This window comes from Citrus sinensis, chromosome 4, assembly GCF_022201045.2.
Source record: "Citrus sinensis cultivar Valencia sweet orange chromosome 4, DVS_A1.0, whole genome shotgun sequence".
Classification (NCBI taxonomy): domain Eukaryota; kingdom Viridiplantae; phylum Streptophyta; class Magnoliopsida; order Sapindales; family Rutaceae; genus Citrus; species Citrus sinensis.
This window is the reverse complement of record NC_068559.1, coordinates 2,665,304-2,682,199: the sequence shown is the minus strand read 5'-3', so window position 1 is coordinate 2,682,199 and position 16,896 is coordinate 2,665,304. Positions and strand designations below refer to the sequence as shown.

Here is a 16,896-nt window from a genome sequence, read left to right as displayed (position 1 = left end):
ATGTTTTAGTTTCAGCTATTCTGTTACTGTAAGGGTGCGTGTGAGAGTAATATGAGGTAGTTGGAGTTTCAAAGTCGAGCTGCTAAGGTGTTTGGTTACACCTTGCAGCTAGACTTTGGTAGGTCAAAAGTTTAAAATCTAAGTCTTTTACTCTACATCTATGACTTTTACTCCACAGCAGTTGCAACTTAAAAGTTACAGCACCTCACTCCCAAACACACCTTAAATGCCTTAGTTTTCTAACTAATTAATGCCAAAAGTTTGATAAATTTGTTGCGGATTACTGAATTTCATTGGCGTAAGCCGAAATATACGAAAACAAATTGTTTTTACCATTTTAATTATATGGTTAGTTTTGTAATGAGAATTATAAAATAAGTAATTGAACTGTACTTATTTATTTAGTGATTTGTTAATGGTGGAGGTGGAGTATGTAGCTGTTCACATCACCTCAGATAATTTTTTGAGAGATTTTTTGGAATATACTGCATTACTCTTCCAGTACACAACATATTGAACTTTTTAGACAGAAAGATCATAGACTAAAATAATGAAATAGAGAGGAGGAAATTAGTTGGGCATAGGAGGTAATAATTTGATAGAGGAAACTCTTGTAGTTTCAGTGAAGTGTCTAACTTATTTGGGTAACTACTAGATTTCGTTTTCATCTCTAATGGAAGAACAATTGTAGTTTTGTCAAGCTATTACGCTTCTTGATCACCTCAATGTTTAGCAGAAGAATCTTATTTCTACCATGAATCAAGCAAATGTGAATGAGATCTAATGTGATGATGATGGGGTAGTGATTTAGCACAACTTTAAGCAACCGAAAATTAAATGATTAGATGAGGAAAATTTTGCTTATATGCTTATATTATAATGGTATTATAAAAGTTTCTTGCTCTGTTTTAAATGCTAGTGCAAGTGCTTACAAGCCTGTGGAGAATTTTCATGTCACTTTCCTCCTTTCTAGTTGATTATTTTTTCACTACTGTGTTTTGAGTGAATAAAGGTCGATCACTAAGCGTCTCTAATGTAATAATAATCACTCATTCAACTCCTACCAAGGCGCCTATGATAGAGCTAGCAATTGGGTTTTTGAACGAATCATACACATGCTGCCCCTGTAAAATCAGTTACATTTTAACCTGAATTACATGTTCTCAGAATTTGCAGTTATGTATGCTCTGTGTGTAATTATTTCCTGGGCATTCATGAGAGATATTACTAAGTTTGTCTCTGGCGATGATAAAATGTTAGTAACAAGCACAAAATATGTCAGCGTTATTTTGTGACAGTGGATTAGAAATTTAATTGGAGTCAGTTTGTTTGTTTTTAGGTCTGAATATTGAATATGTTTCGGTTTCAGCTATTCTGTTACTTTAAATGCCTTAGTTTTGACAACTTAATTAACACTAAAAGTTTGATAAGTCATTGTGGATTACTGGATTTCATTAGAGTATGTCGAAATATGCACAGAACAAATTGTTTTTACCAAATTAATATGATTAGTCTTATAATGACAGTTATCAAACAAGTAAACGATCTGTACTTATTTATGTCTAATTTAGTGGCTTGTTAATGGTGGAGCTGGTGCAGCTGTTTACATCACATTAGATAAATTTGTGAGAGAATTTTTTGGAATATGTAGCATATTCTTTCAGCTAACAACGTATTGAACATCTTAGACAAAAGGATCATACAACTCATGGAAAGATAAAAAACAAAAAATCTGATGTTTTGTTTCAATAATCATGCCGCACAATTAATTAATTATTTATTTATTTACTCATGGAGATATAAAAAGGTAAGAAACAATTTAGCAAAGTTGTGTACTGCAGCATTGTTAGATCTTGGAGAATAAACGATATTCTGTCTTGAATTTTTGGAATTATTTAGAAAATTTCCTTCATGTTGTTCTCTTTGCCCAAAACCAAATTAACTACCTTCATATCTCTGTTCGGCCTAGAAACTGAATTGCACCAAAGCAGAGATCAATTCAGTGTTGATTTAATTTGTGCAGAATTTCTGACTTTGATTTCATTAGAATGGAAAAAAGTAATAGATGCATGGCTATGTATTGCACCTTATATATGTGTATATATCTTGACATATTTTTGAAAATGAATTCTATTATTTAGGGGAATTTTTGCTATTAATATAGCCGCAAAAATTAAGAAAACAAAGCGAGAAATTTGCATGGGTTGCACCATGATCTTCGGTGCCAAAACATTCCCTAAATTATATTAATTATTAACTTGGCTGAATGTCACTATATTTGAAAAGAATAATAAAAAAGTCTTTTGAAAATATTAGGCTCTTACCACTTATGTGAGTAAGATTCAAATCTTACACTTATTGTATATCACAAGAGTTTTTACTAGTTAAATTAACTAGATCCCACAAATTAAGATAAGTTTAATTAATTTCGTAGCTAGTTTTATTAGTATTGGCCGGTGAGAATCATTTTTGTCTAAATCAAATTGGAAGATTGGAAGTGAACACTTTGTATTATTAATATTATTGCTGAATGGGGAGATTGAATTTTGAAAAACCCATAATGTTTAGTGCTGGGAGTAAATTAGGAAGGATATTTTTGGATTAATAAATTAATAATACGTGGACAATTATAAGGGTTAAATAGGCACAATGCTTGGAGAAGTATAAAGATGTCATTTGAAATAATTTACTACATTGGCTGAGCTTAGGAAATCAAGGGTCAAGGTCGGACACATCTAGATATTTACGAGAAAGAATAATATGAAAGGAATATTCTTATCCTTAAATACGACACATAGGAAGCTTCCTCTCGTTGTAACCTAAGGATGCTGTCTAGCTTTAAATTTTATGCACTCCCCTTATCACTAGCCTCTACTATATAAATGTCTTATTCACCCGTATTGGAAGCTATCATCTCTTTACTTCTCTCTTTTCCTCTCTCACTCACTCTCTCTCCATCTTTTAGATCATTACCCACTTCTCTATTTTTGGGAGGTCATTTTCAATTCTCCACCTTCATCATCTTCTTCACCATATTATCACTCTCCATATTTTTATTCACCTTCTTCATCCTTATCAACACCAAACATCTATATATAACTATCTAACTTGTGTTATTCATCTTGGATAATGTAAAATCTTATATAAACTCTCATTTATATAGTGGATTAGCGATTTTTTCTCCCGTGGATGTAGGCCAAAGGTAGAACCATGTAAATATCATGTGTTCCTTATATATTATATTTATTTTACTATATTTTCAATTTGAGGCCGAGATTGTGTTTCAAGTGTGAGCTTACTTAAGGTCAAGATTGTGTTTCATGCGTGAACTTACATGAGCTATCCTAGTTCCACTAACTATGCAGTGAGACCACTTGAGCTATCCCTCGAGTACATCTAAGCTACACCTAAACACATATTAGCCCCCCATATCAAATTCTATGGGGCTCCACTAAGCTCTCTGTATTTTTTGTCATATGACCAACTTCGCTCACTGTACATATTACTTTAGCTCACCACCTAGGATAACTCAGCTAAATCACCTGCCCTAAACATCAGGAAAACACACCTAAACCTCAAAGTTAGTAGAAGCTCCCCTCAAATATAAATTTATTTGTTTTATTCAGATTTGCGCTGGATCTGGTAGGAACCACCCAATTAGTTCGATTCGGATCCTAGCAAAAATTTGGTGAAAAACATGTAGTCAATTAACAATCAAAGTTGGTAATAGGAGGGACCAAATTAATAATTAATACAATCTTGATTGATTCTTGTCATATAACGGAACTCTTATTATTCATCTCAACTAGTCAATACACTTGCCAAAAATTTAATAGAAGGCCGTGTAATGCTTCGGAAATAACCAAAAGTACTTGATAAAGAATTTCCCTTTGAATAGAAAATACATAGATTTTTGAATTGGTATATTATTAATGCATGTTTGATTTTATATACATGTTCTATATTTTGACAACAATATTATACTACGTGTTTATCAAAATATCTTATGTAGCCATGGTATCGACTAAGATTACAAATTAATCACCAATATCAATCAATTCAATTTAGTTTTACATTAATTAGTAGCTAACCTAAAATGATGAATCATGGGGGGAAGACAACTCCATAACCTTACAACTTTAGGGAAATTGAAGCCTATCTTCTAATTTTAGGAAACAAAAATTGTCATTCTCAAAAGTTGATAGAGAGCTTATATTTGACTGAAGCTAAGGTTATAATATTATTAACCTCGAATATCTTATCTTAAATATATACTTAGGGTTGTGAGATGATTGGACATAATTGCTTAAGTTCAAGGCCATGTTTGATATTGATGAGGTGCCGTATCTTTTATGTTACAACTATTGAGAAAACATAGGGATGACAAAAAGATCCAAGTTCGGTCTAGATTTTGCAAAGATCTAGACTTAGATTTTTTCGAATCCGCTTATTAAAAAATGTGGATCTAGATGCTAACTTGTAGAATCCATGAGGATCCGGATATCCGGTTTTCCGGATGGAATTATTTTTTAATTAAATTATTTATTAAATTAAATTAAAATAATATATATATAAGTTAAATAAAAAAACATAATAGAATTAATTAAAAAATATATAAGTGAAGCTAAAGTAAAATATATATATTGGGATCCACATTATTTTATATGGATTTGTAGTGCTTTTATAATTTTATTTGTGAATTTGTGGTGGTGTTAGATTTAGATTTATATTATTATTGATATTTGATTTATGTTGTGATATTTTTGTTTATAAATTTATGGTGTTGTATGTTATTCTAAGTATTGAATTGTTGATTGTTAATTATGATTGGATTTTATTTGATATTATTAGGTAAATTATTGAATTTTAAATTAAATTTTAAAATTTTAAATTTTAATTTATGCAGATTTGAATATTGGGAATATATGTCCACAATCCATGCGGATATTACCCGCATCCAGATCCGCATTTTTTTTTTCGAATCTGAATCAGAATATAAAAATAACTATGTGAATCCAGATCTGAATGCACCTACATCCGGATCCGAATCCCGATTTTACCATCCCTAACAGAACATAGTAATTATGAAATAAAAACAATAGTATGTAGTAATTATGATATTTAAATAATAATTTTTTACAAAATATTAAAGACATCATAGGTTTTTCATTACATAGGTGATGGGACAAATCAACTTAATTCTTAAGTCATGGTAGTAGTGTTTACTAAATTTTAATACTATAATTTAATTTTAAGCTACGACTGTCTAATGTCAATACCAAACTGGCTCAAACTGAGCAATATCAATACAAAACACGGCCTCAAATCTAATCATTGCATTAATTCATTGCTATCTTTGGCGAGTTGGAGGTTTATGTCAAAAATTGTGACCCTTCTACTAAATTCAATTCAAATGATGAAAATAGTAAAATGCCATTACAATATTTATTATTAACATAACACTAAAGGCTACGTCAAACATTTTGGTGAGATATGGGCCGCTTTAAAAATAGAAATATTCTTATTGGGCTAAATCGGGGTGGGAGTTTTTCGGTTTGGTTCGGAGCCAGAATCGAACCAAACTAAAACCGATTGGTTCTTAAGAATTCAAACCGAATAGAAACCGAATTTCAAAACCGAACTGAATCGAACCGAAATATTTTGGTTCGGTTCGGTTCAGTTTTGAAATTCGGTTTAGTTCGGTTTATACATCTTCCGGATTTTCATTTACAGAAGCATGATAAACTTTAAATCCAACTATTAAATATACATGTTTCTCTCGCAAATGGGTTCTCACTATACACCAATTTCACACTTATGGTAGCCATAACCAACAAGATTCAAACACCAGCAGCACAAAAGCAATATACACTAGCACAAAAGATACAGCCCACGAAATTCAAACACCATCACCACAAAAGCAATATACAGCAATTGATTTCACACTTGCAGTAGCCGCAGCCCTCAAGATTCAAACAACAGTACAAAAGCAACCCCTCATAAGTTTCAAACAGAAGTAAAACAAACATACATCATAAATTTTAAAAAAAAACTGCAACAAGGAAGATGACGAGCTGACTGCAGGCGATTTGGAGTGATAAGAGTGAGACAAACAGCGTGAATGAGGCATGAGTGATGACTGACGACGGTGAGATGAGCGGCGAAGGTTGAATATGACAAGCTGAGTCGGCTAACGGCAGATGAGTGAGACCGCGATATGATCGTGCTTGAGAGCTGCGTCCGCGACGGCGTCGCTATGAGAAGCTGTCATCAGGAAAGGTTATCATGCCGCCGTTGACCGTGAGAGATGGATGTTGATTTAGGGATTTACCGATTGGGGTTTTTCTTTGTTATGAATTAGAAATTAGGAATGAAAATTGATTTTAGATTTTAGGTTTTTATAATTTACTTTTAATATATTTTTTAATTAAATTCAAGCGAACCGATCGGTTTTTCGGTTCGGTTCGGTTTTGTTATGAACCGAATACCAAACAATCGGTTCATAAGTTTTCAAACCATTCAGTTTTTGTCATTAGAACCGAACCGAACTGAACCAAAAAAATTTAGTTCGATTCGGCAAAAACCAAACCATTTGCCCACCCCTAAAATTATCCATGTTGATATCGTGGTTTTGAATAGTGATGGGCAAATAACTTGACCTGACCCGAAAAAAATCAGGTTTGGATCAGATCGGGTTATTAACCTAACCCGATCGGATTTAATTTAGCAAACCCGATCGGATCGTCATCATATTGGGTTCACCTGATCCAATCCAAAAATCTGATTGGATTTGGCTATTGAAAAAAAAAGAAATAAAAATTAAACACACACACACACTGACACACACTCAAACACACCACCTCCCTAAGCACACTCACACAGGCCACCCCCCACCTAGGGATGGCAAAATCCGAGTCCGAGATCGGGTTCGGTATTTTCGGTTTCTGACCTGGATACTATTTTTTTTGTACCGGACCCGAATATAAACCTGATTTTCCTACATATGGGTCTGGAATGGGTTCAACCCAGAAAAATCTGGGTTTCTGAATTCAGGGTTTGAAACCCGGATTGCTTTATGAATTATGATTTGAAAAAAAAAATGCCATCTCCTTATGAAGTTGGATACTACACTTTAATCACAAAGTAAACCCGATGAAACATTTTTTCTCTTAGTTGATGATATTTTGTCAAGTTCACATGATAAAAGCTTATAGAAGCTTATAGAGATATAGAGATGCTGCAAGTACTGTAAAAACAAAATTAAGATTAAATTAATATAAGGAGTGGATGCATGAAAATTACAATTAATTTTGAATTGTAATGGCGTTTGATAACTATATGAAATGAGAGTTATTAAGACATTTTTAAACTTAAATCAAGATTACTTTGAGAGTAAATGACATGTTTTTATTTGCATTTTAGTTTTATTTTGCATGAAAAACCATTTTAGTTTATTTTTAATAAATTACGTTATTTTAGAATAATTTTTATGTGCTTAGATTGTGTACATAATTGTAAGTGATTGGAATCTCAAATTTCAAGGAAGAAATGCTACTGCAATAGGTTTACAAAAGATGAAAAAGAACTTGGCTACAAAAGAATTAAAACAAATCTAGAACAGTGAAGTTGTTGTAGCATCGTTGCTGCAACATCCGTTGCTGTAGCAATCTTGGAACAACGATAGAGAAAATTTTACAGAATATTGTAATCTGCAGTTTCCTAATCTGGAAGATACGCGACCTAGGCTTTCGTTTATCCTAATTTTCAACTATAAAAGGAGCACAAATCATAAGGAAAAGAGAGAGCCGTCACTCAAGGAGAAAAACCACAAAGAAACAAAAGAATAACAGAATTTAAGAGAGAGATTAAGGGCTGCACAAGAGGAGAATTTACAAAAATCAATTGGGAGCTTAGTCCTTATTATTCTTCTCTTGTTTTCTTATTTTCTATTTATTCATAGAGATGTGTTTCATGGCCGAAACCTTGTTTTTTATTTTTCTTTTGTAAATCGTGAATTAAATTTATTTGTGGTTGAGTGATAAATAATCTTAATGGTTTATTGACTGAAAATATGTGTTGTTGCATGTTTAGTGTAACATTTTATTTTGATAGTATTTATTTTTATTCATTATTTTGGCTGATCACCCATTTAATGATACTAGCTAAGAAAGAACCACAAAATGCCTCTCTTAGTGGAACATATCAGAGCAATGCTTGGTTTTACATTGGGCTTCCTGGATTGAGTTTTACTTCATCCCAAAAGGGTCATGCTTAATTTAAAATTAATGATGAACTAGATATAAGGATTCACCTTATAGGGTAAATAAAACTTAAGCGTGTAATGCTATATCTTATGTTCATCCCAAAAGGGTCATGCTTAATTTAAAATTAATGATGAACTAGATATAAGGATTCACCTTATAGGGTAAATAAAACTTAAGCGTGTAATGCTATATCTTATGTTGGCATAATAATTGATCACTATTATATTGCATATAGATATAAGATATTCAACATGCAACAACTGAGGATGCATAAGGATTTTGCCCACTGCTGTAGCAACCAAGCCAAACATTAAAAAAATAGTCAAAACCATTAAGAGAGTTTATTTACTCAACTACTCTACATTCTCATGGGTTTTATCCTTGAATTTGACGTAATAATTTACTTTGCTAGTCAAAACTATTGAGAGAGTTTATTCACTCAACTACTCTACATTCCTATGGGTTTTATCCTTGAGTTTGACGTGATAATTTATTTTGTTGCATTTTATTTATTGCGTTTTTTAAATTATTATATTGGTTTCATTAATTATTTTATTTTAATTTAGAACAAAATCTACACTGTTAAGATTGTTGTAGCAAGTCTGATAACATCAATCTCTGTGGAGACGATCTTGAATACTCATCATTATATTACTTGTTGTGTACACTTACACATTGACATCAATAGCATTAAAAGTTATAACCAACAACATCAAAGACAGTGACCCACCCTGATCCACCATGCAATGGCATCAAAGGCAGCCCACACACTATCTCCACAAAAACCATGGAGAGAGAGAAAGTTTATGAAGAGATGACAAGAGAGAAGCAGAGGTGGGCTTAGAGGTGGAAGTTAGACCACTCAATTTTGCAGCAGTTGAACGATTGAGAAATGTTAGATGTCGCGACAGCGTAGAGGAGAGGAACAGAGCGACTAATAATGATGAACACAACAACTGATGATATTGATAATGAATGTAGAGAAGAGGAAATGGCTGAAGCGACGACGACGACGATTTGATTTGATGAAGAGAATAAAAAATATGGTCAACAGCCCACATATGTGAGATTTGAGAAGAGGAAAATGTGAATTGCAAACTAAGGCCGGTTGTGCTAGGGCTATTTTGTCCCTTTTTTTCTTTTATATTTATATTACAAATTATTAAAAAATAATATTAAAATAAAGATATTTGAGTCCAGGTTCCGGATATATAGGTTTACCTAAACCCGGATATGTTCAGGTTTAAAAAATTAAATCTGGTTCCGTATTTAATTCAACTTCGATGCGGGTTCAACCAGGATCGGATTATCCAAGTTTGTCCGAGTCCGGGTTATGTTGCCATCCCTACCCCATCTCCCCACACACACACTGACACACCCACGCGCAAACAAAAAATTGCACAAGACATCCTTTACTCACGCTTCACAGCCTCACACTTCACTCTCTTCGTTGCTTCTTCTCTAGTTTTCACTCTTCAATCTTCACAGACTCGATTTCTTCTTTTTCAGTCTTCACTCTCCAGTTTTCACAAATCGAGTTTCTCACACAATCAGGGTTCACGGATTAGGTTTCAATCACAAAAGCAAATCGACGCTGACACAAAGACGTAGCACAACCACCGTCGATCATTCACAGACACAGCCATAACCACTGGATCTGTAGGCACCATCCATCGCCAAGTTTCTCGCCTTCAAGCTCCACTTCAACCCAGGAACTCGAATTCTCCAACTCGGCAACCTGAGCCTTGTGTTTTGAAATTTTGATGGTATTTCTTCATGTTGTGATTATTATCATATATAAGTTGTAAAATTTTGATGTTCACCGGCTAATGATAAGAAAACCTATAGTAAAGAAAACTGTAATGTCTTAATTTTTTTTTCAATGACCATACATTTTTCATTTTTCAATCCAAACTGTTTTTAATCTGAATCCGATTCGAATCGAATTTAACCTATTTTTTGACTCGATCCGAATATATTTGGATCGGATCGGATCGAATTATAAATTTAGATTAAATTCGGATGGATTTCTATGCAACTCGACTAACCCAAAATTCAATCGGGTTGATCCGAATTTGATTTTGCCCAGCCCTAGTTCTGAATTAGGAAAAGATACTTGGACCAAATTCAGCCCGTCCGCCCAATAGGAGATTACCTGTAAGTGGGCGCTCCTTTACTTTAAGTTGATTTGGGCCTTTAGGCCTTAATGGGCTGAATTTATTATTTTTCATTTTTAGTTTCACTTGAATCACTTCTGAATTAATAAATATGGATGCATTTTTTTTTTGGTTCAATTTAATCTGGAATTATAAAAATGACTTTAACATTATGAATTCATGAATAGTTACGTATTTCATGGAGGACCAAAAAAAAAAAAAAAAAAGAAGAACAAGAAGAGAGAATTGGATGAAATTGATAAAAGTGTTATTTGGAAAACATAAAAAAGAAGCATCCGATTTGATGCTAGAGTTCTGTCAAATATTTTTTATAGGGAGAAAAAACTAGAAAAAGAATGATATCGTAGGAAGAAGATATTGCAAGCAACCGACAAAGAAGCGTATGCATTCTTCTTTTATTTAACAATTTAAGAGTAATTTCGTTGAAAATTCCTGGAAAATCTCAGCCAATTTTCTCACCGGCCCGGAAGGATACTGAGTCGGGGTGATGGAAAATTGGAAATTATAATTAATCTTTTTTTTTTTTCATATCTTAGCTAGCAAGAGACTTGAGAACTTGCAACGGAAGTTGTCGTAGATAGGAAGTTGTATTGTAGGGTCGATATTGAAAACGCATTTGAATCCCATGTTGCTTTTGATGGATGACAGCTGAAGTAATATTCTCTGAATTAAATTAATTAAGAAGACCATATCGATGTCGTCAACTTTTTCAACCCAAATGGACTGCCATCATTAATTGTGAATTTAAAATCGAGCGAATTAGAACACTAACGGTTAATAAAATTGACTGTAATTAATGAAGATAAAGATTTGATGGGTTAAGGCCTCGAGTATAATTCAGTTGATTGTGGATGTGTTCTGCACTTATGGTAATTATTAAAAGTTTGAATAAAAATATTAATAATAATAATATTAAATAAAAGTTGATGTCCAGCAAGTTAGCTTTCTCATTCCATTAAAAATTTATATTATTAAGAAAAAAAAGGATAATAAATTACAAGATGGATTAATGATGATCCGTCATATTAGAAAGACATTGCAAGGAAATGCTGAAAAATTAAAAAAAAAAGTGTAAATATAGCATTATACAACGTGGTATACAATTAAATTAGCATAAAGTTGAAACCTAATTATAATTCCAAGTTAAACTAATGAACAAGATTAGTAATATGAAGAAAAAAAATATGAAAAGCATCAAAAGCCAGAAAGGAGTCCATTAAAGAAAATTAAATGAGGAGCATCTTCCTTGCATGACTGATCGTTTTTGTATTTGCCCTAAAAGATAATAAGTAGTCGGTGAAATGAATTATGAACCCCACATGTCATTGTGCCCTTAGTTTAACGAATCAAAACCCCCTAAAAGGCCAACGACTTGGCTCGTTGCCCCAGTTGGTGAAGGCCAAAGTAAACGATGATAACCTCTGAAAAACGATGAACAGAATGTTCAGCATTACAGCCATATATTGCTTTTGCAAATTAGTCGAGTTTTCCTAACAGTTCTCAAACTATATTGCTTCTCTTCCAGTATCACCATTTACGTTAATGTGTCTTCATTTTTTTTTTCCGTTTGTTTTATTGATTTATCCTTTTTCCGGCTTCATCTTGTTCGAGATTCTGTGATCAAACGCTAAGAGTTGATGGGAAAAGCTATCTGATGATAATTTCTCTCAAGAGTCAAAAGGTACGTTACTCTTTCAATTAGAAAGTGCCTTTTTTCCCCTTCCATAATTCCATTGTTTTGATTTTATTAATCTTCTTAATTACATGATTTGTTAGTATCAATTACTAGATAAGTTATTGTTATTTGTAGTTTACTTTGCATTAGAATTCTTTCCTTACCTTCATAACTTGATTGTAAGAGTAAATAAAGTGAAAGTTGACTTGATAATGGAAGGGGAGAATTGTAATTCAAAGTAAACTACAAGAATTCTAATCAAACGCTAAAAATTCTATCCTTACCTTCATAACTTGATTGTAAAAGTAAATAAAGTGAAAGTTGATTTTGTTACCTTCATAAAAAAGTTGATTTGATTGTAAATAAAGTGAAAGAAAAAAAAATAAAAAACTCAATCTTAACCACTCGTTAAACTAGGGAGAGACAAGTAAAACTTTAAAGTAGATTTCCTTCAATTAGTCTCTCCATACACTATAGGATTAGATATTAATTATATATGTTCTCGTATATATTTTTTAAAAATGCTATCTAATTAATATTAGATTCAACAAGATCCTATACACAAAACTTAAAACCCAGCATCGATCAGTTCATGACCAGACCCAAGATTAGAGATGCAAGTAAAGTAGTTGGGTCGCCGATGAAGATACTGACAAGAATTTGAAAGAACCCTTTGGCTATCATCAAATATTTGTTGCCCCTCCCTTTGTTGCGTTTCAACTGACTTTTAACTGGAAGCTTCAGACTGTTCGGCACCAAAGAGTAATAAGTACTATCCTTAGACTTTTCTTCACTACTTTTCCAATTCTCCAGCAACATTTCAGTAGAGCAAAATGCATGACAATGGTAATTGTTACACTTGGATACATAAGACCACCCCCAATTATCGCTTGCACTTCCTTGAAGCCTTTTACTTTCGCACCAAATGCACTCTTGTGATAATTCCTTATCAGAAAGCACAAATTCAACAGAACCGATAGCCAGCTTACGCGGGAGGTTGAAGCAACAGGGATGCAAGTTGCGGCCTTTCTCTTCGCAATGGTAGACAAAACCATCTGCGGGTCTTGCACACGCATGACAGTGTTTGTTACAATCTCTACAATCTCTAGTAGAGCATATCCCGGGGAGTTTGGGTAAGGATTTGAAAGTGGAGTTCCCGAAGAATTCATGTTTGGCAGCAGGCTTGCGGTCAATGAACATGCAGGGGATATGAAGATTGAAGTTGCACAGCTCACATCTATACATCAGCCCAAAAGCAGGTCTCTTGCATCCATTGCATTCGCTGAGTATTTTGTGGTTCTTCAGCTGTAGGTCATGAGCCCGGTGGGTTTTATGACCTGCTCTGCTTGGTAAATCTTGAGCTGCAAAACTAGTAGTGGTTTTCAGCTCAAGTGATGAATTATAATTAGAGTTCACATCCAAGACGACGGTATCCTCAACCTTGTCACTGCGGTTGCCGCTCAACACGGCGGCCTGAACTGCAGCACCATAAGCTACGGCCTCATCTGGGTTGATGTTCTGGCAGAGTCTCTTTCCGTTGAAGAATTCCTGAAGCAGTTGTTGCACCTTAGGGATCCTAGCAGAGCCACCAACGATAACGACATCATCCACTCTGCTCTTGTCCATTTTACCATTCCTCAAGCACATATCAACATGCTTGATGCACTTCCTGAAGAGGTCCATGTTGAGCTCTTCAAATCTTGCACGCGTTATTACTGAAGAGAAATCAATACCCTCGTACAAGGAATCGATTTCAATCGTAGTCTGAGAAGTTGATGAGAGAGTTCTCTTGGCCCTCTCGCAAGCAGTTGTCAATCTCTGAACAGCCCTAGGGCTGCCGCTGATATCCTTCTTTTTCTTCCTCTTAAACTCCTGAATAAAATGATTCACCATTCGGTTGTCAAAATCTTCACCACCGAGATGTGTGTCTCCGGCAGTGGCCTTCACTTTGAAGATGCCCTTTCCGATGGTAAGCAAAGACACATCAAAAGTGCCTCCACCCAGATCAAAAATCAGCACATTCTTTTCAGAGGAAGCCTTCCTGTGCAGACCATAAGCAATGGCGGCGGCAGTGGGCTCACTGATGATTTTCAAAACATTAAGCCCGGCCATAGCTCCGGCATCCTTCGTGGCCTGACGCTGAGAGTCAGTGAAGTAAGCTGGAACGGTGACCACTGCATTCTTCACATTTGAACCAAGGTACGCCTTGGCAATCTCACGCATCTTGGCAAGCACCATTGAAGAGATGTCTTCAGCAGCGTACTTTTTCTCTCCGCCTTTGTATTTAACGGCAATCATTGGCTTGTCGTTCGGTCCAGCAATCACTTTAAATGGCCAGAGCTTGATGTCTTCCTGAACCGACACGTCGCTAAACCTCCTCCCTATCAGCCTCTTAGCGTCGAAGACGGTGTTGGTGGGGTTCATGGCTAACTGGTTCTTGGCAGCGTTGCCCGCAAAACGCTCCTTTTTGGTGAAGGCCACGTAAGACGGCGTCGTTCTGTTCCCTTGATCATTGGCTATGATCTCCACTCTGTTATGCTGCCACACTCCAACGCACGAGTACGTGGTACCGAGATCGATCCCGATCCCTAGTACCCCTTCTTTTCTGGCCATTAATTACCAATAAAGAAATGAGATAAATGTAAAAAATTTATTTTTTCTTGGAATTAAAAGAAAAAGGAAGCAAAAAAAAAAAAATGTAATGCTTATCAAACGAGCAAGAGCTAAGAAACGTTGTGTGTGTAGTATGCTTTGCCTAAGGGAGTTGGCAATTTATAGGAGATCTTCAAACTTTCTGGAACATTCCATGGCATTTCCTGCTGGACGTTGATTATGGGGTTACATGAAATGTGACCGTCTACGAACGTTCTGTGCAAGGTGGGCATTTTCAATAGTTGAATATGTGGTTATATGAAATGTGTACATTGCCCTTGGATTGATTTGAATTTGTTTTAGGGTTTTATCGACGTACGTGGACACTCCGCGTACCACTAATTAGTAACTTGAGTTTTTTCCCTGAAGCTCTTAGTTGAGTTAAATTTTGGAGGGCCAGCTAGGAAGCCGGGGCTGTCGAATTAAAAAAATAACGTGTATGAATTTGACTTTTGACTCCTTCTCTAGGAAGGGTACTGAGAGGCCAATGCCAATTGCTGAGGCCTTCGCTTTTTGGTCAGAATGAGAGCCCAAAATCAGCTCGTTGCATTGTATATTGGCGTTTACAATTCATGTTTTAGTCATATACGAGTAGTTTAATTTTTTTTTTTTTTTGGTAAACTATATTCCTACCTATTGACATTACAATCATCAGTCCACCAAGAGTTTATCTTTAAAATTATATGACATAGTTAGTTCGGGGCCCAAAGCTTTAGAGAGTATATCTTTAAAATCTACACCTAATAACATCAGAATCCACCCTACGCTACCTGTATATTTACAAGGAGAGAAAATAGCTATAAAACTTGAACCTTGGGGCGATTAAAGTTAATTTAAATAATGCATACAAATTTTTTATTTTAAATGATAACATTAGATCTATAATTCGGTTACATAGTTTATATAATAATACAATTTTTAACATAAGTGCTTTGTATCTTAACTGCTGACATGCATGTCACTAATCATTAACTATTATGTGTTAGTTGTTTGTTGATTTTATCATCAATCATCAATGATATTAATAATCAATAAATAATTAATAAATCAGATGCCAAATTAGTTGAGATAAATTATATATTATCATAGTAATGTTCCAAATGAGGAATCGTTAATTCATCAAAGTAAAAGATTAGAAATTTAAAGATTAAAAAATACACTTTTTTTCCCCACTATCTTTTAGTTTATCCCTTAATCTAATAAGGTAAAGAAATCCCTTATTAGATAATAAGTCAGTATTGTCAATTAGATAAGGTATACAATATTGCTTAATGGTTCCAGTCTCTAGAGTAAGTTCATGGAAAATTTAAGGAAAGTAGCCACTAATCAATAGTTTTTATTTTTATTTTTTATTTTTCCTTCTACTTTTCTTAGAAATTAAGCCACTTGCAGTTTCCAAAAGAAACCAACTTTAAATTTCCACAAATATTATAGATGGATAAGATTATTGAGAGCTCATTATAGTTAGTTAAGTTTGGGTTATTGATAAATACTTGTTTAATACTTATATTTAAGGGTGAGCAAACTCAATCCAACCCGATGGACTCAACTCAATCCAATTTAATTTTGACGGGTTGAATGAGTTATTATGGGTTAATTAGGTCAATTTTTTTGAACCCAATTAACAATTGGGTAAGGTTGGGTTAATTATGATGAATCCATTTAACCCAATCCAACCCACATCATCATCATCATCATCATCATCATCATAATAATAATAATAATAATAATTCTCAATTTGTAAAATCCTGAAAATCTAAACAGCTAATCTATTTTTTTATCCTCTTTTTATTTTTTTAATAAAAGAGACTATTTTGTTCTTACATTTACTATGGACTCTAATATCAGAACTAAAGTCACTTTCTTAAATCTCAATTCCCAGTCAACTAAGGTATTTCTCTGATTTATTCATTCTATATTCTTTTTTTTTTCAAATACTAGACCATGAATAGAATTTTCATGCTATAATATATTATATTTGATTTTAATAAGTTTTATTACAAGTTTCATATCTTCTTCTTTATTTAATTTTTAATTTTGATTCGATTTTCAACTCAATCAACCCAATCCAACTCGATGATTTAAGGTTTTGGTTGAATTGGATTGAATATGTTTATTTAATTGGGTT

General features: G+C 33.9%; 1 protein-coding gene across 1 annotated transcript; it reads right to left on the bottom strand.

Moving 5' to 3' along the window:
* Nucleotides 1-12,539: 12,539 nt before the first annotated feature.
* On the bottom strand, nt 12,540-14,885 carry LOC102617797 (heat shock 70 kDa protein 18-like). Its single transcript, XM_025101446.2, has one exon. The coding sequence runs from the start codon at nt 14,727-14,729 to the stop codon at nt 12,702-12,704; it is 2,028 nt and encodes a 675-aa protein (XP_024957214.1). The 5' UTR covers nt 14,730-14,885; the 3' UTR covers nt 12,540-12,701.
* Nucleotides 14,886-16,896: the final 2,011 nt, after the last annotated feature.

Bases quoted from the DNA above. Each gene is read 5' to 3' on its own strand.
- LOC102617797 (XM_025101446.2), bottom strand. From the start codon at position 14,729: ATGGCCAGAAAAGAAGGGGTACTAGGGATCGGGATCGATCTCGGTACC.